The sequence below is a fragment of the Typopeltis vanoorti genome, chromosome 24 (assembly GCF_054136105.1).
Source record: "Typopeltis vanoorti isolate ZY-2024b chromosome 24, IOZ_Tvanoo_1.0, whole genome shotgun sequence".
Classification (NCBI taxonomy): Eukaryota; Metazoa; Arthropoda; class Arachnida; order Uropygi; family Thelyphonidae; genus Typopeltis; species Typopeltis vanoorti.
Window position 1 is genome coordinate 41,996,963 of NC_143572.1, and position 27,497 is coordinate 42,024,459.

At 36.4% G+C, this 27,497-nt stretch overlaps 1 protein-coding gene across 2 annotated transcripts in view; it reads left to right on the plus strand.

Annotated features, from left to right (window-relative positions):
* The window catches only part of LOC150093130 (ankyrin repeat and IBR domain-containing protein 1-like), a 424,458-nt gene that overhangs the window by 305,291 nt on the left and 91,670 nt on the right, over positions 1 to 27,497 (plus strand). For both annotated transcript variants that reach the window (XM_090413306.1, XM_090413307.1), the window contains exon 16: positions 19,597 to 19,809. In XM_090413306.1, coding sequence (XP_090269432.1) covers positions 19,597 to 19,809 — 213 coding nt within the window. The remainder of the gene's footprint in view (positions 1 to 19,596; positions 19,810 to 27,497) is intronic.

Consider the following 27,497-nt stretch of genomic DNA (forward strand, 5'->3'; position numbering starts at 1 on the left):
CAGAGTGATTTGTAATTAATAAATTAGGAACCATCCTTGAATAAAAATGCATTTTATTCAAGACTTATGTCTTGATTCCTGTCTCCACACGTGTCACAATTTTAAAATATATATATTGTGTTAAATACACGAAGTTTTGAATATAAAATTTCTGTGGTTTGGCAGTTCTTTAGACAGTGTTGAGGCCACTTGTTGTTAGATAAATAACAAGTTTAATAAAACAAATGAACATACCTTACAAGTTTTGTAAGTCATCAGACTTACATTATCAAACTATCACAAGAAACCAAAAACATGTTTACGTTACATTGACGATATTTTCTTTGTTTGATCAGGAACAATGGGTGACTTAATTCATTTTAAAGATTATCTAAACAGCTCACATCCCAACAAAATTTACTCTTGAACTGGAAGATCACAAAAAATTACTGTTCCTCAATATCCTCTTCAAAATAAATGAAAAAGAAAAGTGATTTTGACCTTTTTAGTGTACAGAAAACCTACTGCAACTGGAATATTTTTACATGCCACTTCACATCATCATCTGTTATAATAGATTGGCATGATTAAAACATTTAAGAGATAGAGCATACAATATGTCATTTAACAGGAATGAAGAACTGTGCTACCTGAAGCATAACCTCATCCTCAATGGTTAAGAACCCAATTTGATCGATAAAATTCTTAATACATCTCCTTTACTTAAACAAGATTTTAAGAATGCAATCATGCTATTCTACATCAAGAATGTTATGGACAAAGTGGCAAAGTTGCTCCATGAGTACAACATTCAAGTAGCTTTTTTTTTTAACCATCGAACAAAGAAGATAGCATAAATCAGGTTTTGCAACAAACAAAAATGCCTTATATTGATCATAACTGTTTTACAAGAAAGCTCAAGGAAGCCTCTGAAATGCTAAGGGTCCTCACACAATGTAATAAAAACCAAGGCTTAATACGATAGTCTGCTTTCATTAAAAAATCTAATCAGAACACATGAGATGCTACAAAATAACAGCAACAACTAGCATTGTTCCAACACGTATACAGCAATTAATGTATTTTTAATTCAAGTTTTGATAACATTAATTAATTAATTGTTTCTAGTCTTTTTTCTTTGTGTATAACTTTGGCTTGCACCCCTAAAGATGTACGAGTAAGCCTGATGACTTATGAAACTTTTAGGGTTATATTTGTTTATTTTCTTAAACTTGTTATTATATCTAACAACATGTGGTCTTAATACCAGAAGCTGTCTGCAGTACATGAAGTTTTATGTTTAAAATTTCTATACTGTTTTTTGGACTGACTGTAAGGGTTCAGTTGGGTAAAGCCACTGTCATGCTAGGGAGATCCTGCCTCTGATCTGACATGGCTGTTTATGATCAATTCTGTTAAAATTCATCACAATTTGAATTTCAGTTTAATAAAATGATGATTTTAATCTGATAGCATTATATATAATTTGAATCAGATTATTCAGTCCTTAATTTGTTCTTATATGCATCGAAACTTTGTTACTAAAATTTATCAGAAATCATTGAATATAGGGAAGTATTTATTCTTATTATTGCTTAGGCAACTCAATGTAGATTCATCAAAGAAGGCTATAAACTATGCCAAACACTAACCAACATTTATTCAATATATGTCATACTTTGCTTTGAATGCATTCACCAATGTTGCAACTAATTCTACTTGTTCACCACTCTCCAAGCAAAATATTTAGTCCTCATATCCTTTCTAATCACACTGTTGCTCAATTTCCAGGGATACCCCCCTCCCCAGTTTCTCTCCACACACGAACAACCAGTCCCACTAAAAAAATTCCTCTGTATTAAACCTATAAAAACCTTAAACTTATACATCTCTCTCATTTTGTCCAATTTCTGTAACCCACAAATCTTCAACCTGTCATCATAAGAAGCATTTAGACTCCTCCATTGTTGTCAGTGGCTTCTTCCTCATCCCAAAGAAACCCAGGCCTATATCTGTGCAAAGTAGTTCTGATTAGGTGTGTGTGTGGGGGGGGGTCTTATAAAGGCCTTATAATAAAATATAACTCCTTATCCCTGCTTGTTGTGCTGTTCTTCAATAACCAGGTAATTCTGTGAATTATATTAGCCATTTTTGCAGTATGCCTTCTGAACTTAGTCACTATCCACAAACACTTCCAAATTCCTGGCTTTGTTGATTTGCTGGAGTACAGTTCCATCAGTATAGTATGTGACTGGTAATTATTTCACCACCAGATGCATAACCTTACACTTTGCCACATTAAACTGATGATCTGCTGCCAGTTTGTTTAAATCTTCCTGCAAGTTTTCATAAGTGTCTTTATTGACTATTTCTCTACCAGTTTTGCATCATGAGCAAACGACTGAATATTTTCCCTATGGTCATTTCCTGTATCATTAGTGTACAAATTAAATAGCAGTGGCCTGAATACAGTGCTCTGCTGCATGCTGCTGTATTATTTGGAGACTCCTCATTAAACTCTTATCTGATATTTCTCTATCAGCACCTTCTTATCCACTTCACCAACTTCATATTCATTCCCATTTGCTGCAATTTATGTAACAATCCCATGTGGTATCTTGTCAAAAGCCTTTGCAAAGCCCACCAGTTATTGCCATGTAGCCATTACCTTTATCCAACTCAGCTGTCGTTTTCTGAAAAAAAAGTGAGTACGTTACTGAGACATGATCTATCCTTTACAACAGCATGCTACTCTCCATATAGTATCCAATTCTTATCTACCCATCCCTGGATTTTACCCTTAACTAGCTTGGTTGGCAAAGTGGTTAGTATATCCACTATCCAGCCAACTGCCAGTTCGAATCCCACCACAAGCATGGATGTTTGTGATTATCTTTAGGTGGGAGATAATTTCATTGCTTGATGTGAGACCGCTTCCCCACTTATTGGAGGCCTGAAGCAGCTTAAAAAAGTTCCAAGTGTAGTCTTTAGAACGGTGTTTCCCAATTAGGGAAAAAAATAAAGAAAAATAGAAAAAAAAACTTAGCCTACCCACAGTACTAATGTACTACAGGTTTACAACAAAAACCCTTTCATGAGTGAGGGCCACAAAAAAAAAAAAAACTCTAATACTTTGACCACACCTCAGTCTTGGTGCCTCCTTTATACGATTGAATGGTTTTGCCCTTTCCACTGTCTTGGGATCCACTTAGAGCTGGCACTGAAATTCTACAATCTGGATAAGGCACTGCCAGTTCCCCTACCATATTCTTGTAATACACAAAATGATATATCATCTAACACCATAATCTAACCCTGGATGATTTTGAGTGTCTGTCTTTTCCCTGGTTATCATTATATGCCAGAACTGACCTGTCTGAGTGGTTAATATCATAGATTTGGATCAGGAATAGTATTGTTATAATAAGTTATGAGATTGAGTGAGAGACAAAGAAAATTCAAAAATAATGTCTTTATTTACAAAGAATTAATGTTAGTGTAGATTTATGGTATTGATAATAGTCATCATCATCAAATTCCTGCCATGTACCCTCAAGGGGTGTACAGGATATGACAGTACTACATGAAAAAATTACATCATTACTAACTTCCTATCTACAATTTTCCTCCAAATCAGTCTGTTACTTGTCAAGACTCCAACATTATCAGATCATATATTTCTATCGTCTAAGGCACTTTGTACCGTATCAATCCACCTATATCTTGGTCTTCCTCTGGGTCATTTTCCTGCCAACCTGGCAGAGAACACTTGTTTTGCTAATCTTTCCTCTCCCATTCTATTTAAGTGACCATACCATCTGAGATTAGCTCTGCTAACGCATTCCTGGATGCTGACAATGTCAAGTTCTTTCCTAATATCCTCGTTTTTAATATGATATTGCCATTGATGCCATCTGTTCACGCCTCTAATCTTTCTCAGGACTCTCATATCTGCGGTCTCTAGTCTTTGGTCAAGTGTTTTACTTCTGACCCAGCTCTCAGATCCATAAGTTAAAATTGGTTTGAACACAGTCTTGTATACAGCTAATTTAGTGTTCCGACTAATTTCTTTCTTATTCCATATGAATTTATTCAATTGACTTCCCACGATACCAGCTTTGCTGATTCTGTTGTCTATTTCTATATTTAGTTTACCATCTTCAGTAAAAATTGTGCCTAAGTAGCTGAAATGTTTTACTTGTTCCACAGGTTCTCCATTCACAACACAGTTGACATTTTCAATGATTCTGCCTATTTTCATTGTCTTTGTCTTTTTATTGCTGACCTTCATACCATATCTATTACAACAGCTATTCAATTTAGTCAGAGAATCTTGCAGACTTATAGCGGATTTATTTAGAAGTATAACATCATCCGCATAAAGCAAAGAGCTGACATTAACATCTCCAATTTTGATATCAGGTTTAATACCACATTCCTTCATAATGTGATCCATATAGATAATGAATAACAGAGGGGATAATGTACATCCTTGTCTCACACCAGATTTAACATTAAACCATCTTCCTGTACTTCCTTCAATTCTAACTGCTGACTCACAACTCAAATAAAGACTAAGTATTGCTTGATATAATGCCACATTGACACCATATAACTGCAGCGTATTGAATAGCTTCTCTCTTGGCACCTTGTCATATGCCTTTTCCAAATCGACAAAACTTAAATACAGATCTTTGTTATATTCCCATGCTTTCTCGACTATTTGTCGTAAAGTGAAGATCTGATCCTGACAGCCTCTATTTGGCCTGAATCCAGCTTGTTCTTCACCAAGCTTTTCTTCCACAATTCTTCTCAACCGTTTCTCAAGTATACTTGCATAGATCTTGCCAGGAACACTCAGTAGGGAAATACCTCTGTAATTCTCACATTCAGTTTTATTTCCCTTTTTATATATCGGTACTATGAAGCTCTACTCCAATCATCCGGAATTCGTCCCGCTGTCCAAGCTTTCTGAACTATGCATTGCAGCCACTGTAAGACTCTTATACCACCATACTTCAGCATTTCTTGTTGAATATCATCTACTCCTGCTGCCTTTCCACATTTCAAGCCTTTGATGGCTTTTTCTACTTCAAGTATGGATATGTATTCCTGACTGCATGCCTGGTCAGTGTTTTTTATCACTGTGCTGTCATCACTGCTTGTTTCATTTAGCAGTTTTTCAAAGTAATTACTCCATACTTCAAGGATATCTTTTTCTCCTGTTTTCATTTCACCTTTATCATCTCTAATTCCTTTTACAGCACTCTTTCCTCCATTCCTAAGCTTCTTCAACAACCTCCAGAATATTTTGCCACCTTCTTGATATTTATTTTCTATATTCTTGCCAAAGTCCTCCCATGACTTTTGTTCAGCTAGTTTTACACACTGTTTAGCTTTCTTACATTTGTCTCTGTATTCTGTAAGAGTAAAAGCTGACTTATATGCCAGGAACTTTTGATATGTTTTCTTCTTTTCCATCACTGCCTCTTTAACTTCCTGTGTCCACCAGGGAGTTCTGATTTTTTTATCCTTACAGACAACCTCACCACATGCCTCTCTGGCAGAATCAATCAATGTTTTCTTCAGCGCTTGCCACTGAATCTCCAAGGTTTGATTCCTGTTCTCAAACTCTTTCATTTTTCCTTCAATAATCTTTGTGTATTTTAGTCTACAGTTCACATCTGAGAGCTGCTCAACTTTTATTCGCTTTAAAACTTTCTTACATATCATTCTTTTCAATATGAAATTCAATTTTATCTTGCTCAAGACTAAATAGTGATCACTTCCAATTTCAAATCCTCTGTACACTCTGGTGTCCTGCACCAGGGAGAAAACATCACTATCAACAATAACATAGTCAATGAGACTTTTCTTATTCCTAGCCTCTTCTCTCCATGTGAATTTGTGCACATTTTTATGTTGGAACATGGTGTTAGTAATAACCAGTCCATGTCCTGAGCAGAAATCCAACAGATATTTGCCATTATTATTAGCTTTGCTCTTTTCTCCAAATTTTCCCAAAATATTTTTGTATGTCTCACAATCATTTCCTACTCTACTATTCATATCCCCAACAAGGACCAACTTTTCCTTTTTCATTGTGTCAGTTGCTTTTTCTAAAGCCTCAAAAAATTCCTCCAATTCTATCTTAGTAGTACCTTCTGTGGGACCATAGGCACAAATAAGTCTCATTGTCCAGTTCCCCATTCTCATATTTGCCCACATTACTCTACTTGAGACTGACTGCCATTCAAGAAGATTAGCCTCGTATTTTGTGTTGAATACTATGGCTACTCCTTCTTTTCCTTGATTGTTATTGCCTGAATATAACATTTTGTATTTATTGCTCAGAAAGATCTTACCAGTTTTGGTCTTTTTTGTTTCAGTCACCCCTATTATGTCGATCTGGTACTTATCTAATTCCTCAGCTAGCTCCATTTCTTTGCCATTCAGGCTTCTTATGTTGATAGTACCGATCTTTAACTCTGGTGATGTTGAGTTGGGGTTTGTTTTCAGATTTGTTCCAGTAGCTGACTTTTCGCTGTTCACCCTGGTTCCCTGGCGAAAACAACGGGGGCCTTGTTTAACCGGGCGACACCCCAGCCGGCATGAAATTTTGTCATGTTGTACCATCATTTTTTATTTTGGTTTAACCAATAAGAATACAATTTGGTCGGCTAAATCCCAAATTGCCAGCCCATCCTCGTTCGTTCAGTATCAAAGTAGATACCCAACACGGTGCACCACGAGAAGGTGAGGATTGGACATTAGGTCAGAAGCCCTGGTCGGTTCTCCGCATTCCTTTAAAGGCTATGTGGAGGTCTCCTCTCAGTTATATAGCTTATAGTGTGTGTGTAAAATTTTTTCACAAGCACTATATGCACATTTGCATTACAAATAAACTTAATCTCCTAAAGAGATAAAGGCCCACAAATTCAACAGCAGAGTTAAAGAACATAAACATCATGCAAAATTCCTCATCTCTTCAAGATAACAAGATTTGATGAGAATGCACATGTTTAAACAGTTAACTTCAAACTTCTGAAGTAAAGTTTCTTATGTTCTCAATGATGGCCATTAAAACATAATTATTTAGCTCATACCTTTCTTCTAAAACAAGAAAATTTGTGCATAACTTTTCTTAAGAGAGAACATATTTCTTCTCTCACATCTTCTGCACAATTAAACGCTTCCATTAGCACAATTGGAAGAACGACTGTATGTTGTGCCCTTTGATTGGAAAAGGCCTGAGTTAGATTCCCGTCGTGATGGAAGGAATCTTTATATATGGACTTTTTCAATTGAAGGTGAGTTAGCTGATCTCATACGGAGGTAGCACAGTAACATCATCAGAAAATCAATATTTTCTTCTCTCTAGGTTATGTTATAGAAATAAAAAAACTAAATTAGAGATGAGTCCATTTTATAAATAAATATCTCAATCAAACAGTTTCCATCAGGCCATAAGTATACAATGATTTCTTATATAAATATAAACATTTCTAATTAAAAGAAATAATACATTTTTTTGCTATATATTCAAGAAATGTTTACTTACATGATAAATAATAAAACAAAAGTTTTTCCCTTTTATTTATGTATTTAATCAAAATTGGCCACCGCCACTAAAAAATAATGTAAGATAATCTGATATCGCTAAATAGCAGATATCCCTCAAAAACCCATCCTTAGAAAAATGACAAGGACTACAATAATAATAAAACTATTATGGAGGACAAAACCTACAAGAATTTTTTTTTTTATCTGTTTTAGACTTGAGAAAATATTTCTTTCCAAATGTTTCATAACAACAATTAGACTCAACTGAGTCTGATGATAGCATACTACTAGATAGGGAAATGTTGTCCTCTAAATCCTGATTTACAATCTACTTCCCATCAGGACTGCTACCGTGTAATTGTATACCCTCCTCAAAACTTTCCTGGGTAACATCATCAGTAGAAGGGATTTGAATCATCTGCTCCTTACTAATGCTTCTCAATTCATCAGTTGTATTGTGAACCCTTTCATAAAAAGTATCTAAATCATAATCTTTATTGTAATCACTCTTCAAAGTTTTGTAAATTACAACTATGATTTCTTTTATCATGATGCTCATTATTATGCTTTTGACTCCAATTAACGTTACTACCCTTTTTGTTTTTTTTTTAACAGGAATAAACTTGGATCTTCTAGATTTAGATAAAAGACTTCCTCTATAAACAACTGTTTTAAATTTTCCCAATAATAATTGTAGCCCATTTCTAAGATAATATCTCTTCAGTCTGTCTAAATGAGCCACTATAATCTTATCAAGGTGCTTAATATCTATAGTCTTATAAACTACTGGAAAGAGTGTCTTCAGTACTCTGTATGGGCCTGTTGCAATCACTCCCAACTTTCCTTTTTTTTTTTCTAACAGCAGTCATCTTGTAATACAACAAGCTGACCAGGTTCTAAGTTTCTTTCCTTTCTGGCTTTATTTATAGCCAATCTACTTTTATCTGAGGTCTCTCTCTCTCTACTGTATTCACTAATTTCCATGAAATAGTGAACCTTTCCACTGTATCAGTCAGATATGCATCTATATCCTCAAATCTCAAACTGGCAACTGATAATGAAAATCAGTAGGAAAAAGAGAATCAAATCCAAAAAAGTGCAAAGAAGGATTTTTCTTTGATACTAGAATGAATAGCTGTGTGGTAAACAAATGAGGTCTGTAGAAGATCATCATCATCTTCAACAAATGGACCATGGGTCCAATGCCCATAAGGTGTCTGCTGCCATCTTGATATGATTCTTCCATTGCATTCTGTTTTGTGTAAGATGACTCAATTTGTGTATAGAGTTTGTTTCCACACCATTTGATGATGTCATCGCCCCATTCTCTGTTTGGACTTCTTCTTTTTTTCTTTCCTTCAATCATTCCAAACAGCAACATTTTTAATTTTCTCTCATCACTCATTCTACACATATGGCCAAATAGACATAGTTTCTTTTTGATTATTTTCTGGATCAGGTTTTCTTTTGGTTGTATTTGTCTGTAGATTTCCTCATTGTTCACTTTCTGGGTCCAGCTTATTCTCAAGATCATTCTATAGCACTTCCTCTTAAAAGCTAATATCCTCTTTTCAGATTCTCTCAGGAGTACCTAGGCCTTGCATCCATAGAGCATGCTGCTGAAGATACAGGTTTCTACAATCACAGTTTAGTTTGCATCTTTATAGTTCGGCTCTTCCATATTTTGTCCATGGCTTTTAAAATAGTTGTTCTCTGACTATTCTCATTTTTCTCTCATTTTTAGGGTTCAAGTCATGCATCATGTGGCATCCAAGATATGTGAAGTGTTCCACATTTTCCAGTTGAAATCTGTCTATTGTAACTCTGTTCAGTAACTCCTGTTGTCCGAATATCATTGTTTTAATTTTTTCAAAGTTGACATTTAGTCCATATCTTTTTCCTTCTGTGTATAGTGTTTGCAATGTCTGTTCCAGCCTTGCTGCGTCTTCTTCAATCAGGATGATGTCATCTGCAAAACAGAGTTAGTTTATTCTCATGCCATTTATTGAAATGCCTCCACCTTCTTCTTTAATCTTATCTAGTGTTCTTCCCAGATGTGTGATGAAGATGATTGATGATATTGGGTCCCCCTTGTCTTGTGCCTTGACTAGTAGCAAACCAATCTCCAGTCTCACCTGCTATTCTGATTTTTGCTTGTGCTTGGCTGTTTATATCTTTCAGCAGGCAGATTAATTTATTGTTGTCCACACCATAGGATTCCAAGACAGCCCATGTTATATTTTGGTCAATATTATCAAATGCTTTTTGGAAGTCCACGAAACAGCAATATATCTTTTTGTTCTTTCTTCGAGCTTTCTCTGCTATTTGTCTTAGTGCGAGTATTTGTTGCACTGTATTTCGATCTTGTCGAAATCCGGCTTGCTCATCTGGAAGATGTGCCCCCATATGCTCCTTCAGGCGTTCTGTTAGCATCAGCAGTTTTCCAAGATGACTCATTAATGCAATAGTTCTGTAACTGGTGCATTCTAAAGCACTGCCTTTCTTATGAAGAACAACCAAGACCAATTTTTTCCACTCTTCAAGGGCATACCCTGATCTCCATATTTCATTACGTAGCTTATGTATTTCTTTTGCAACCGATTCTACCCCATATTTTAGCATCTCGCCTATTATGTTGTTATTCTTGAGATGTCTTATAGCCTTATTCACCTCCTCTTCCAAGATGTCATTTTCAAAAGATCTCTCTACTGGTGGAGAGATTGCTTTTAGTTCTTTGATTACTTCTGTTGTAGTATCATTTAGTTAATTTTTATATAGTTTGCTGCAATATCTTGTCCATCTGTGTATGATTTCTGTCTTGTTCATCAATACTTTACCATTTTCATCTTTGATTGCTACTGACCTTGTTTGCCACTTCCTATTGACATTTCCTATAAGTCTGTAGACCTCTCTAGTTTTGTGAGAACACAAAACCAGAGAGGTCTACAAACTGTTCATTTAGTACTGTTCAGTGTCTTTGCACTGGTTCTCCAACCACTTGGCTTTATCAGATCTTGCTGCTTTCCATACTTCATTGCATTTTTGACGGTATCTCATCTGCTGCCTCTGAATTATCTCTTTTAAGTTTCAGTTCTCGTACCAATTTTAGGGTTTCCTGAGTTATCCATTTCTTGTTGATCTTTTCTCTTTCAGGAATTACTTCCTCTACTGCTTTTTTTAGCACTGTAGTCAGTCGTTCTGCTCTTGTATTTATATTTTGTTTTTCACTTGGGGTCTTAAGCTTAGTTTCCAATATGTTCTGATATGCAGCCTGTCTTCATTTAGGTTTGAGATGTCTCTAGCTTTCTGGAACTTTCCTTTGTACTTCTGTTTCAGTTTTAGTCTTATATTCGCAATCACCAAGCTGTGGTCCGAATCAATATGAGCTCCTTGGAATGATCTGCACTGTTGAACTGAGGTTCTCCATTTCTGGTCTATTAATATCAGGTCAATCATATTCCTGTGTTTGCCATCGAAGGAGCGCCATGTCCATTTGCGACAATCTTTTTTTTTGGAATTTGGTATTGCAAATTCCATCCGTGGCAAATTCCAGAAACATCTCTCCACGTTCATTTCTTTCTCCATATCCAAATTTTTCATAACCTTTTCCCACCATGTGTTATTTTTGCCAATCTTTGCATTCCAGTCTCCTTCAATGATGAGTATATCCTGCTTTGGCACCTCATCAATTACTAGTTGTAGATCAATGTAAAATCTCTCAATGTTTTCATCTGCACTCTCTGCAGTGGTCGCATATATTTGAATGGTTGTGCTATTAAATGGTTGGGTACTGAATCTTGCAACCATTATTCTTTCACTAACTGGTTTGTATCCTATCATTGCCTGACAGGCCTTGTTACTTAGCAGGAAACCTATGCCTGCTTCATGCTTACTTTCGTTTCCTGACCAGAGAACTCTTCCACCATTTGATTCTCCTGACAATGTCCATCTCATTTCTGAAATACCCAATATATCACATCTGTATTTCTTCTTGAAGCAACTGCAATTTTCCAGTTGCCCAGAGTGTACGGACATTCCATGTGTCAATTGATATTCCATCCTTTACAGGCCTGAGTTTGATTTTTTTGTCTTGGTTTTCAGTAACTGATTTTTTGATCCAACCCTGATTACTCGATTGGGGACGTGGACCTTGTTTGACTGGGCGACATCCGAGCCAGCATGAGTCTTTTTTCTTGTACTTTGGCATCAGATTTCAATCGTGTTTTCTTTTTACTATCAGCACATCGACACTTATCTGACAAACCCTTAGTCTTCCTTGAAGAGTTTGGGAGAGAATCGGAAGGAGCATATAGATTTAGGCTTAGGGCAGCCTAAGCTCGCCTTGACGCAGTACCATCATTGGACTTCCGTGGCATTTTATAGAGTTACTGGAGTTGTTCACTAACTCACCACGTCCTGTTAGTATTGCCGCTTCTTGTCTGGGACTGCTTATTGGCTATTCGCAGTTAGCTACCATCTCTGGTGGCCCCGATTCGCAACCTGGGGACCTGTCTGGTGGCATGTAGCTTTGCCTCTGGGGAGAAAGACCCCAGACTGAATCTGGAAGATACAGATCCTAATCTTTTATTCTTTCATGTAATAAGCTTGAGAAGATCTGTTTTATAGATTTATTCAGTCTTTCACAAAGACCATTGCACTGAGGCCGATAGGCCATTTTGAAAATTTTCTTTTAAGTTTAACAGCTTACACACTTGTAATAACAAATCTGAAGTAAAACAAGGCAGAGACCCTTGCTAGGATCTCTAGCAAGGGTCTCTGCCTTTTGATCTTTTACTGGAAAAGCTTCAGGATATCTTGTAAGCATAACACTACTACAAAAATGAATTTATTTCCTCTGTCCAAAGTTTGCAAAGGACCTATAACATCAGCAGCTAGATGCTGAAAGGACAAACATTTCTTATCTTACAGCTATGACAAGTTTGGACATCACTCTTTATATCTGTAACTAAACCTATCCAGTAATATTGATCTACTACTTGTGTATTTTATGAAAAACCTCTTCAACATTAATCCTATAGCAACCCTTACCAACTTGCATATCACCCCTCTTCCTCCTATCCACTAGACTCTGTAAATTGCATCTTCTTAACCTTTCTTCATAATCAACATTCCAGAGTCAATTGCCTCTGTAACCTTTTCAACATCTCTTTGTCCTTTTAAAAACTACATCACCAAATCTGTGCACAGTAGTCCATTTGTGGCCTAATCAAGGCCTTATACAATGGAATCAAAATCTCCTTACTTTTACAAGTCAGTATCTTACATATCATTCCCAGAATTCGTTGTGTGTTGTCCTTGCAATTTTGGCAATGTGTCCTCTAAATTTCAGATCCTTTTCCACAATCACCCCAAGATCTCTTTCTTCCCCCACCTCCAAAAGTATATTACCACCAAGTGTAAATTCTGCATCCCATTTTTGTTTCTCAAATTTTAAAACTTTACATTTTGCAACATTGAACTGATATCCCCACTTCCATGCCCATTCACTCAATCTATTCAAGTCTTCTTGTAAGGCCATCTTAGAAGAAGAACATCTGCTCTACCCTCATATTCGTCCCAACTTTGCATTATCTGCAAACAACTGAATATTCCCATCCAAATCTTCCCCCATATTATTAACATACAGAATAAATAGTAATGGCCCTAAACCAGATCTCTGAGCACACCAGTAGTAACTTTCCTCTTTCATGCAAAAAAGATCATCAAATCGTGTCTTAACTCATTCAGTTTTTGCACTCACGACACTCTTGAGCAACATATTCCACTTACCGACCATGCAAAGAACTTGTTCCTCACTCCCTTGCTAACATGCCATTTAAGTTTCAGTCATATCCTCGCTTCTTCTATTTAAATCTATTCAAATGGTTCTGCAATTGGCATTTCCTCAATTTGTCCATATTCCACAATCCAGAGACTAGACACTGACTTAGTGAATCTTCTCAAGACATTATTCATTCTCTTGAAATCCAGACAACCAGATCTGTGCCCAATTGACCACATGCATTTTGAACAAGGCCTTATAAAAGGGAAACATAAACTCTTTTCTTCAGCATGTCAAGGTACTCCTCATTATTGCCATAATCTATAATAAATTTAGTTTAATCCTTTATCCAAGTGTGAGCAAACAAAGTTTGCATCTGAAAATATCTTCAGGACTGAGGCAAGGTGGACCAAGCTTTCATCACTCCTTGCAGAAATGTATAATGCTGTGCATTAAGGGAAGGGCCACTACCCAGACCAGTTTCGACCTTTATTGAGGTCTCGTCAATGGGAGGCAGAAGCAGAAGTGGTGACACTAATACAGAAGCAATGGAGAGGTCATATTTACCTATATGAGTTGCCAACGTTTACCACCTTATTATTAAATTACTCTGGATTTAGAGTAAGATGTTGGAAGTTTATTTTGCACTTGGTTAGACTATAATAAATTTAGTTTAATCCTTTATCCAAGTGTGAGCAAACAAAGTTTGCGCCTGAAAATATCTTCAGGACTGAGGCAAGGTGGTGCCTCTGTTGGCAACTCGTAGCAAAGGTGGACCGAGCTCTCATCACCCCTTGTCTCAGTATCTCCCATCATGCAAAGCACATGAGACAAGGAGTGATGAGAGCTTGGTCCACCTTTGCTACGAGTTGCCAACAGAGGCACCACCTTGCCTCAGCCTGAAGATATTTTCAGGTGCAAACTTTGTTTGCTCACACTTTGGATAAAGGATTAAAATAAATTTATTATAGTCTAACCAAGTGCAAAATAAACTTCCAGCAAACTTCCAATTGCCATAATCTGTTTTGATGTCTCACAATTTTAACAATCTGACTTCTAAAGTTTGTGCAACACTACCACTTCCTAATCTTTCATCTTGCATATTATAATAAAAATGCTTGATGCTGTTCAGTTAATTGGGGATTGTTCTCTCACAGATGTTTTATTTCTACCTTATGCCTCTTTTACATGTATTTTCATGGACACTTTTCTGCTGAACTGGCTTCCACCATTTCTCCACTTTTGCATTTAGGTCGTCCATCATTATAATAATGTCATCTGACTTAGCACTAGAGATTGCAGTTTGGATGTCTTCATAAAATTGTTCCAACTCTATCTGGGTGGTCTTGGGTTGGCACATATGCCTGATAATATACAGTTGAATGGTTGTGCAGTTATTTTGGCTGTTATGATTCTGTCATTTATGGGCCAATATCCATGTAGAGATTTTGCAATTCTATTACTTAGGACAAGCGCTACTCCATTAAGGTGTAAGTCACTGCCAGAGTAGATTATAGTGTGATATTTTCTTCTTATTATGCCTGTATCTGTCCACCTCACTTCACCTATACCTGCAATATCAGCCAGCCTTCATCACTTCTAATTCCTAGAGTAAGTTGCCTAATTTGTCCGCCTCATAGAGTGTTCTGACGTTCCATGTTACTATTTTCAAGAGATTGCTCCTGGTTTCCTGGAGGGTTTGGGATATTATCTTCATACACTACCTTAGTAGTTCTTGTCTTACACTTCCTGGTTTCAAGCTCTTCTTCCCTGTAGCTATAAGAACTGATGGCTGCAGGGGTCTCAACTACATCTCTAACTTCATATTGTGACATGGTGTGTTTCATGGTTGACAATAGATAAATATGTGTTGATTCTTCTACCATCTTGGCCATTCCAGACTTCGTGCGCATAAAGGTTGACATTCCCTATTTACAACATTCTATATTGCTGATACCCTCACTTAGTTTAGTCCACCAGCCGAGGCAGTTTACTGGGGTGTGACCGCTGGTGTGCACTACCAACTTCTTGGAGCCATAAGTGAGAATTGAGTGTAAATGAGGACCAGAGCCCAACATCCTGACCCTGAGATCAGCAGCTGACATCGTCTACTAAGAAGAATAGTCTACTAATCTACAATTATTCAAATATAATGTTAACGGACTATTTTTATACTCAACATTTTGCTTTCTGCCCATCATCAGCACATCATGTACTATAGAATGAGCATCATCTTATGTGTAGGACTTACCGTTAAAAAAAAAAAGTTTTCTCTTTTAAAATCTAATTATATGCGGCCTTTATGTTCTTTTCTTGCATGCCACTTTTAGCATGTTCCTGGAGATTATGTTGGGCCTGTGGATGTTGATAGAGTTCGTGCCACATTTTATGGCTATTGTTTCCAATATTCTAAGCATTGTTTCATTGTCTTGTCTGTCTATTATGATGGCCTTGTCGATCTCCTTGTCGAACATCCACAGGCCCTACATAATCTCCGAGGTTTGGAAGCTTCACAACATAAATTGAGGTCGCAACCCCGACCAATAGGCGGTAACACAAACACTTCAAAAGCAGAAGCACCTACCCGACCTGACATAGCATCCACTTCCTCCATGTGTTCAGACGACTACCAAGCATAGTCGAAACGGACCGCACCCCATCAACCCCCCCCTCTAAAAACAGTTGCTGTTTTCAACCCCTTCACCCTTTCCCACGCTATATAAATATAAAAAAATGCTCCACCCATCCCTAATAATATAATATAATATATATACAGGGTGTTCGGGATAAATTTGACAGTTTCGTAAGGAAAAAGAAAATCTTCTTTGTATCTATTAAATTTAATGAATTGACAAAAAAACATTACAGGCAGAGTTAATTACAATACTATCAACAAGATTTACTCAAAATAACCACCATTAGCATCGATCACAGCTTCAATTCTGCTTCGGAACCTCGAACAAGCTGATGATACAGTCTCCCTGGGAAGGGCCGCAAAAACTGTTTTAATTTTATCCATTAACTGGGCTTTTGTATTACTGGAAGTGCGATTGGTGTCTTTTTCAACTGCGCCCCATACAAAATAATCCATGGGGTTAAGGTCTGGGGAGTTTGGAGGCCAAACATTTGGACTGGTGAAGTCGTAGAAATTTTCAGACAACCATTTTTGACTTTTCCCAGAGGTGTGGCAAGGGGCCGAATCCTGCTGCCATACATACGGCCTACCATTGGCTACCCTTGTTATCCAGGGCTTGACTACAGTTAGCAACTCCACGAACAAAGCCCGAATTCCAATGCCAGGGTTCTTCAACACCTGTTCCTGCAGATTTGCGAGGAATTCTGCTGTACGAACGCAATCAGATCGTCTGCTAGGGATCTTTCTTCTTGCTACATCCTCGTAGTCACCATTTCAAGTCTCTAGTTCATGCCTGATTGTTTTTACTGTATTCAGGGAGCATTGGGCAGCAGTCATAATATCCTTATTTTGATGGCGGGCACGAATCATCATGATACAAGTTATTCTCTTCCATGATTCAGGTGGGTTCCAGCTATCCATCCTTTCTGACATCTTGTATATGAATGAAGAAGGGTCCAAACTTTTAAATGAAGAGAAGTGTGTGTTAATACATGTAACTTACGGAAAAATATAATTAATTATAAATATGTCAAATTTATCCCGAACACCCTGTATATATATTATTCAAAAAACCCAGATTTTTTCCATTTCTATTTAATTCTCCCACATTGCCTAACCCCCCCCCCCACACACACACAGTATTTTGGACATTGCAGAAAGAAGAAAAGGCCACAACACCCAGAAAAAGGTATGTGTAAATTTCTCTTCCTTTATGCTACATATATTTATTGGTAATTATACATCTACAGTGCCCTAAGAATCCGTGAGTAAAAAAGCCAATGACATTTAAACAGGGGCTCCTAAACAGAAGCAGGCAAAATAGCCGTAAATATAATAGTTTGTTATGAGGAGTAACATGGGAGTTTTCTCAGAAATAATATCCATAATAAGTTACATTTAGTTTGTAATGATGTGAGTCAATGCATTAAATAATTAAAATTAATAGAGAATAATAATCCTAGTCACTTAATCCTGAATCCAGATCCTTACCAACTTTTTCAAGATCTGGATCTTAGACCTTCCAGAGATACTGATTTCTATAAATTCACTCTCTCTATCTGTCTTGGATCATCTTATGTAATGGAAGTATCTTACCCTTTTCCCATTCACGTTGAACTCTGCTGGTGCTGAGATTTAAACAACTTAGTCAAATGCAAACAATTGGCAGCATAACTTGGAACTACATATAATATGCCATGAGTGCTTAATCTACTTTGATCAAATTAAAATATAATGTTGATATGTTACTATTATTTGCCCAACAGACCTTGCTGTAATGGAAGTATCTTACATTATAGTGCGATACTTCCATTATATAAGATATATAATATACTTCAAGATAGTAGTTATTATTGCATTTTATTTTTTTACTTACTAGTTATGAGTTAAAGTATTTTTGTTTATATCCTATTGATGTCACCAATTCAGAGAATTGGGTTAAATATATTTAATATACGTAGGCTGTTCAATAAGTTCTAAGACTATATTTATACAGAAAACAGATTACCTTTAATCGTCATCATTTACATGGTCTTTTTCGAAGTAACTACCATGAGACACGATGCATTTGTCCCAACGTTGCGTCCACTTCTTAAACACATATGAAAGTCCTTTTTTTGAGAGTTCTTTCAAAACTGCCTCCGCAGCTTTTACGCATGCTTTGTTGCTTTCGAAATGGCGACCTCTTAGTGGTTTCTTGAGCTGAGGAAACAGTCAGAAATCGCACGGTGCGAGATCAGGACTGTATGGAGGGTGTGGTAGGATATTTATGTTGTTCTTCTGCAAAACGTCCACTACACAACCAGCAATATGTGGCCTTGCATTATCGTGGTGCAAATAAGAAGCCATTCTTCAGCAATGGACGCTTCCTTTTGACGTGCTGTACCATTGTCCGTAAAACATCCGCATAGTATGAGCCGTTTACAGTATTGCCGGGTTCTATAGCATGTTGGTAAACAATGCCTTTGTAGTCAAAAAAAACATTATGGTCATAACTTTACCAGCCGATTTTACAGTTTTTGCTTTCTTGGGGGTAGGCGAAGACTGATGCTTCCATTCACTGCTTTGTTGTTTCATTGTAGGGTCATAGTGATACAACCAAGCTTCATCTACTGTAATGATGCATTTTAAGAAGTTGTTGCCTTCTTGTTCCAGTCTTTCTTTCCATTTTGTGCACATATCCACTCGATGCTGCATTTGCTCCGGTGTCAAGAGTTTGGTAATCCATCGGATGCAGACACGTTTCAGTCCCAAATGTTCAGCCATGATTGAGTGAACACTTCCCACAGAAATATTCAGGACAACATGCAGCTGGCGTACTGTAATTCTACGATCCTCCTTGATGATAATCACTGCTGTGTTGATCATTGTCTCTGTGATGGAAGTTGAAGGTCTTCTCTCACGTTCAAGATCTTCCACATTTTGCCTTTCTTCCTTAAAAGTTTTATGCCAGCGAAAAACACTTTCCCTCGACATTGCTTCATCGTGGAAAGCTTCACGTATCATGTTAAAAGTGTCCGATACCGATTTTTGAAAATGCACACAAAATTTAATTGCATGACGCTGTTCCAAGGACGCTTCCATTTTGACGACTGGTCGCGGATCGTAGGCGGGACGAAACAAGCTTGCGTTTAGTCACGTGACACTCTGGCACATCAGCCCACGTACACCATCTATCAACCTCTTTTGTTAATACAGACAGCAACATTTCTTTATTCCACAGAAATTAATATTGTGATGAGTGGTTTCGCGACAGTAAAATTAGTCTTATTACTTATTGAACAGCCCTCGTATATTTACTCTCTAAAGCATTGTTAGTCTTCAAACATTTTAATGTGATAACTAGTAGAAATCATTGCTAAATAACTCTAGCTTATATTTTTACCAGTTTCTCATTAATAATGATGCAAATGAAATGTTAGTTGACGTCATTTTAATAAATTGTGATTTCAACTGTTTGATTTTAATTTTTTTTTTTATTGAATTCTATGGAGAACAGTTTTTATTCATCAAACTGATTGCTTTCTTTTATACTGATGGTGAAATTTAAGTTAAATTGAAATCACCTATTCTAAAAATCTATCATCATTGGCATCTTTCATTATTATCTAGCAATCATTTTGTTCTTGTCTTTTAGTTTGAAGAACCTCTACTTAAAGCAGCCCAAGATAAAATGGAAACATTGGTTTCAACTGTTGAAGATCCAGTTGCAGCAGAACTAGAAATGCATTTCTTGGAAGAGGCAGTATTAGAGTTGTTGCGAGCTCGAAGAGTACTTTGTGGTTCTTATGTATATGGATACTATTTAGAAGATAATGGTTATAACAAAACTATATTTGAATTTATGCAGGTGAGTTTGTTCAGTCCCATTTCTCTCTCATACACACGCACACAAATGAAAATTATTGCAAAATAATGAATTCAGACATTAAAAATATATCTTTAATGATTTTTAGATAGAAATTTAAAAATTTTTGAAAGGAAACAGAAAGTTATCTGCTTGTCTAGCTACTTTCCATATTAGAATTATCTCCTCACATGTCTCTGATCTTCAAAGAGATAAGATTAATTATCTGATTTTCAGTTTGTGCAGTTAACATTGAATAGACAACTTGAGCTCATCACATAAGCGCATCATTAGTGTGACTACAATTACACTGACTTTTTGACTTGTTCATAGAAATGTGTACAAAGAAATGAAGTGATCACTCACTATTGTTGTTCTTTCCCTCCCTGCCATGTATTGAAAAGGTTTTATTTATCAATCTTGTAACATCCTATGTCAATCCCTTTAATAAGTTAAATATTTCTATAATGTCCATTCTTTTTCACCTCATTACAGATGGCATTAATATTTTTAATGGGTATCTCCATGGAGTCCAAAGACTGATTACGGGATGCCCAGAAACATCATTCACATTATGCCTATCATACCTCCACACACCATCAGAGTAAGAAACTAACCATTATTAACATAGTGCCTATCATACCTCTCCTTGAACTGATTCACCAATGAAGAACTGACAGCCACCTCAGTCAACTCATTCCACTCATTCACCACCTTTGAATTATTTATTAAATCATTACTTCAAATGAGAATAATAACCTCCTTATCTCTTCTTGTCTATGTATTCTTCAACAACCACATAATGTAATATAATATGCTGTTTTAGCCACCTTTGCAGCATGCCCTGTAAACTTCAATTCCCTATCCCGCATCCTTCAGGCCAAACCTTGGCCTCATCAATTTCCTGTATTTCAGTTCAATCAGTGTAGTACACAGCTTGTAATCTCTTCATCCTAAAAAGCATGACCCTTCACTTGGCCATATTCAACTGGCAGCCATTATCCTTTCTTTGCCTGTGCTACCAGTCTATTTAAGTCATCCTGCTGGATCTCTATATCATAATCTTTATCGACTATGGCTCTTACTAGCCTTGCATCATCTGCAAACACTGAATATTTCCGTTAAATCATTCCTGACATTATTAAATAATAAATCAGTATTTCATCATCAGCAGCAGATGAAATACTGATCCCTGCATACACCACTAATCACCCACAGCCACCCTCTTACCCAATCACCAGCTTCATATCCATCACCCATTCACTTCACTTTATGCAACAGAGTTTCATGTGGTATCCTGTCAAATGCCTTTGCAAAGTCCAGCAGTATCACTGCTGGACTTTGCAATAAACAATCACCATTTTACAATTTAATGATAAAAGGAAATGTAACTATTTTCTTTATCCATCTCACAAAAAACCATGTGGCCCCTATAAAGTACGATCCAGTCCACCCAGATTTGAATTCTGTATTTTACCGACTTGTCCAATATGTTAACCGTCACTCCTGAGATATTGATTAGCCATTGATTTGCTACCTGTCTTGGAGCTTCCTTTATGCAGTGGAATTTTGCCCTCTTTCCACTCCTAGGCACCTTCTCAGAACTGAGGCTTAAAATAAACAGTCAGGTCAGAGGAGCTAGCAATTCCCTTGCTCATCTCATAATAATACACAGGCTAATAATATACTCATAAACATACTCATAATATAAACATACTCATAATAATATACCTGTGTATTATTATGAGATGCATGACCTAAATGCTGCCTAAATTTTAAAACTTTAAGTTAATTTTAATGACTACAGTGCAGTTGTTGTTTTGAACTGCAGAATTTTCAAAGTTTGATGGACGTAACTTCTAGCATCATATTATTTCGTCGTATCATCATCATCAAATTCCTGATATATATACCCCCAAGGGGTGTACAGGATATGATAGTACTACATGAAAAATTTACATCTTACTAACTTCCTATCTACAATTTTCCTCCAGATCAGTCTGTTAATTGTCAAGACTCCAATGTTATCAGGTCTTATATTTCTGAGGCACTTTTTACTGTATCAATCCACCTATATCTTGGTCTTCCTCTGGATCTTTTTTCTGCCAACCTGGCAGAGAACACTTGTTTTGCTCTCCCATTCTGTTAAGTGACCATACCACCTGAGATTAGCTCTGCTAATGCATTCCTGGATGCTGACAATATCAAGCTCTTTCTTAATATCTTCGTTTTTAATATGATATTGCCATTGATGCCATCTGTTCATGACCCTATTCTTTCTTAGGACTCCCATATCTGCAGTCTCTAGTCATTGGTCAAGTGTTTTACTTCTAACCTAGCTCTCAGATCCATAAGTTAAAATTGGTTTCAACACTGTCTTGTATACAGTTAATTTAATGTTTTGACTAATTTCTCTCTTATTCCATATAAATTTATTCATATGACCTCTTACCATACCAGCTTTGTTGATTATGTTGTCTATTTCCATATTTATCTTACCATCTTCACTAAAAATCGTGCCTAAGTAGTTGAAATGTTTTACTTGTTCTATAAGTTCTCCATTCACAATGCAGTTGATATTTTCAATGTTTCTGCCTATTTTCATTGTCTTTGTCTTTTTAATGCTGACCTTCATACCATATCTATTACAACAGTTATTCAATTTAGTCAGAGAATCTTGCAGACTTGTAGCGGATTTATTTAGAAGTATAACATCATCCGCATAAAGCAAATAGCTGCGATTAACACCTAAAATTTTGATATCAGGTTTAATACCACTTTCCTTCATAATGTGATTCATATAGATAATGAATGAGAGGGGATAATGTACATCCTTGTCTGACACCAGATTCAACATTAAACCATCTTCCTGTACTTCCTTCAATTCTAACTTCTGACTTACAACTCAAATAAAGACTAAGTACTGCTTGATATAATGCCCCATTGAGACCATATAACTCTAGCGTTTTGAATAGCTTCTTTCTTGGCACCTTGTCATACGCCTTTTCCAGATCTACAAAACTTAAATACAGATCTTTGTTATATTCTCATGATTTCTCAACTTTGTCGTAAAGTGAAAATCTGATTCTGACAGCCTCTGTTTTACCTGAATCCAATTTGTTCTTCACCAAGCTTCTCTTCCACAATCCTTCTCAACCTTTTTCAAGTATACTTGCATATATATCTTACCAGGAACACTCAGTAATGCAATGCCTCTATAATTCTCACATTCAGTTTTATTTCCCTTTTTATATATGGGTACTATGATAAATTTAGTTTAATCCTTTATCCAAGTGTGAGCAAACAAAGTTTGCACCTGAAAGTATCTTCAGGACTGGGATAAGGTAGTACAACACCAGGCAACTCGTTGCAAAGGTGGAACAAGATAACATCACTCCTATCTCAGTATCTCCCATAATGCAACGATAACAACCCATAACCACCTTTGCAACGAGTTGCCCGGTGTTGTAATACATTACCCCAGTCCTGAAGATACTTTCAAGCACAAACTTTGTTTGCTCACACTTGGATAAAGGATTAAACTAAATTTATTATAGTCTAACCAAGTGAAAAATAAACTATCAACATGGGTACTATGAGAGCTCTACTCCAATCATCTGGAATTCGTCCCTCTGTCCCGGCCTTCTGAACTATGCAATGTAACCACTGTATGACTTAAACCTCCATATTTAAGCATTTCTGGCCGAATATCATCTACTCCTGCTGCCTTTCCACATTTCAAGCTTTTGATGGCCTTTTCTACTTCAAGTATGGATATGTATTCCTGACTGCATGCCTGATTAGTGTTTTTTACCACTGTGCTGTCATCACTGCTTGTTTCATTTAGCAGTTTTTCAAAGTGATTACTCCATACTTCAAGGATATCTTTTTCTCCTGTTTTCATGTCACCTTTGTCATCTCTAATTCCTTTTACAGCACTTTTTCCTCCTTTTCTGAGCTTCTTCAAGAACTTCCAGAATATCTTGCCACCTTCTTGATATTTATTTTCTATGTTCTTGCCAAAGTCCTCCCATGACTTTTGTTTAGCCAGTTTTACACAGTGTTTAGCTTTCTTACATTTATCTCTGTATTCTCTAAGAGCACAAGCTGTCTTATTTGCCAGGTACTTTTGATATGTTTTCTTCTTTTCCTTCACTGCCTCTTTAACTTCCTGTGTCCACGGAGTTCTGATTTTTCTATCCTTGCACACAATCTCATCACATGCCTCTCTGGCTGAATCAATCAGTGTTTTCTTCAGGGCTTGCCACTGAATCTCCAAGGTTTGGTTGCTGTTCTCAAACTCTTTATCTCCCCGAAACTCAGGTTTTTCGTCCCTCAGAACAGGCAAGCCGGCCAATAGAACACATGCAATTTACAGACAAGAATACTTATGGGCATAGTGGGGGGGGGTGTCCTCGTATTATGGTTAGGAAAGTTGTGGGCTCTTAGGTTCTTGTTAGAGTCACTGATAAATGAATGTATGAATGAATTTGAATTACTACACCACATATTGTGACAGTTCTTCGATTGTAACCAAATCTGCATATGAGTGTTGGGGGGGGGGGGGGGGGGGGAGAAAACTAATGTGTTTGTTTTAAGATATATTAAAAACAATAATTAAGGAGAATGTTACATTTGGTTGGTATATTTGACTTACTGCAACGTGTAAATATGTGAACCAGCATTAATGAGCCATGGGAGAATGGAAAATATAAGGAAGAGAAAGAAGTGTGAATAAAAATACTTTCATTACTGGAAACGAATTATTAATAATTCAGATTCATGACATACAGTAGGTGTGTCCTATAAGTTATGGGGTGGAACAAATAACATGCGATCCTTTAAACCCTACACTTAATGATGGCATAATTAAAAATAATAATAATGAAGAGAGTGAAAGAGATTTGAAAATACTAGTGGTCGTTGTGGCTGGTGACAGCATTGGTGTAGTTGCGGTTTGTTGTAGTTGGTGGATTGAGTAGTGAAGACAGATAGTTGTAGAGTAGGTACCTCCCTTGATGAGTCTTTGGACTTCTTGGAGGTGTCACATAATAATAATAATGATAATAATAATAATAATAATAATGATGATGATTTTTCAGTTTTTAACTGGTAAATGATTTTAATCACAGGTGTAGCAGAAACAGATTACTGTATTTTTCCGTGTATAAGAAGATACCTTTTTAAATTTTTAGACCAAAAATCGGGGGTTGTCTTATACGTGTGTGTGTGGGGGGGATAACTGGTTGAGAGACCCGTGGTTGCTGTGGTGAAGCTGCCAGTACCTTATCCCCGCGAACAGGCTTCCACCAATCACTAGCCTTTGTTAACTCTGTTGATTGACGTCATTAATGGCTGATTCTGAATAAACCAATCAGAACTCTGAAAGCATTCATACATCTGCAACTCGTTGGCAGGGTAAGTTAATGCATTAACAATATTTTGAGCACTAGCCCATAAAAATGTCTGAAAATAAAAAACGATTGTCATGTTCTTCAAAATTCAAGTTAAAAGTCATCAATTATGCAAAAGAACATGGAAATAAAGCTTCAGAGAGAAATAGTTTGGACCTCCTCCTACTGAGTGTATGATTAGACAGTGGAGATGTTTAAAATATCGATTTCATAATTTTGAGTTCGAAAAAGTAGGGTTTATCTTATACACGGCAAAACACGGTAATTCGACCACCTTGTCTGTTGGAAATTTGAAATATCATGAAAAAGATCATCTAGAGCAGGGTTACCAGTTAATCTAATCTCTAATGTTCTCACAGTACTAATTATACAATAAATTTTCAGCCATTTTTGAGGTGGTACAGTTAATTATGGATCTATAATCTAATTTAACTGGTTATCTCTCTGTCTCTCTTTCTCTTACCCAGCAGATTAATATAATTGGTACAGTTCTTAAGTGCATGGAAAAAAAAAAGTAATCATATGTCAGAGATATGCAGTACTGACATTGGCAATGATACGCTCTCTCTCACACACACACACCAGTTAACTGCAAAATGGCAGATTTAAATAAGAGAAATTAGTCAGGCTGGATTAAGTCATAGTCTTATGAGTCATACCGGGACTTATGTAGGAGACATAAGTCACATCAGTATGCATATTTATCACAGACTGTCCAGCTCACTAGCAGTCCAAGCAAAAGGGCATCATGATTTAGATGCAGAAAAAGCTAACGAACAATAGATCTGTCGATTAGCAATTATGCTACTTATCAGATAATGAATGGGGTGGGGGAGCATTTCAATTGAATCTGTGTAAGAGATCAATTCTATAATGAATAGCATTTTAAGCATTTCTAGGGAACTTTTTTGGTACATCACCTGAAATGCATAAAACTTATTTAGGATTTATATATTGTTAACAGTTGTACAGGTATTTCTGGTGATCTGAGTATCATCAAAGGTTTTGGAGAAATGAAATAAGATTTTTTTTTTTTTTTTTTTTTTTGTAAAAAAATAAGATGCAACTTTGTTTTGGTAGCATGTAGTGCTGTCGGTTTTAATTGTCATTAACACTGTGAATTTGCAAAATGGGAGTGAAGAAGAAGAATTCTGACATTTCATGCTGAAATACTAATTATGCTGCAGATAATCCCAATTACAAATCTATGGAGCTTCTAGCTCTGCAGCCAAAGGCATTTATTCCAACATCAAAAATATTTCTTCCTTAAAACAGCAGGATCTGTGTTGTTGAGAAATGATATGTTCCAGTGAGTAGCATGGTGTTAATGCAATGGTTTATTCTTTCTTTTGTCACTTTGACATGTAAGTGATGTCAGTGTCTCATATGCCATGTATATATATATATATATATATATTCGTGTAATAAATTTTTTTAACTTGTGGATATTGCATATTAGGATAACCAAGTAATTTTATAAACTTGGTTAAAATAACCAAGTTTATAAAATTACTTGGTTATCCTAATATGTATATATATATTCATATTTATATACACTGACTAGAACAGAGACTAGAATAACAATTAAATTTATTCAAAATGCAACATGTTTCATCGGATTGTCCCACTTCTTCAGGTGTGGGAACATAGAAAGCAAATAAGCACTATAAGAAACATCGTATCACTATAAAAGTGACTATTATAAAATTCAGTTAGCTTTGAACTGTAGCTACAGCCATGTTGAAGTTCTACTGTTAGGCTGCTGCGTGTGTCTGATTTCACGAATGTACCAATATTGGATAGCAGTGCTGAAAGAGTCCGGTAGATTATAACTAAGGTTATTATTTATGTGATGAGGGTCCATAACAATTTCCTTAGACTCGACTATGCGGTGCTTCACCTTGTCACGGCATATATGAAGGTTTGAAGTTGTTGTCCAGTTTATCTCATGTTACGGCCTTCATCATTTGGGTTTACTGAAAACAGTACATGACTTGACAGGGCACTTGCTCTAGTTCTTTTGTAGGCAATATCCCTCTGGTGTTCTTCTAGACATAGGAGGATGGATTTTTCAGTTTGGCCATAGTATTTTGCTTCCCGGTCACACGTGATTTTGTACACTCCTGGGAATTGTAGATGGTTGTGAGCTTGTTTGTATTTGCTTAAAATCAATCTTAGTTTAGGAAGAGTAGCGAAACAGGTTTTTATGTTGAACTTTCGTAAAATTCTTCTTAGTTTCATGGAGAGCGAGATCATGTATGGTAAGGAGATATAACC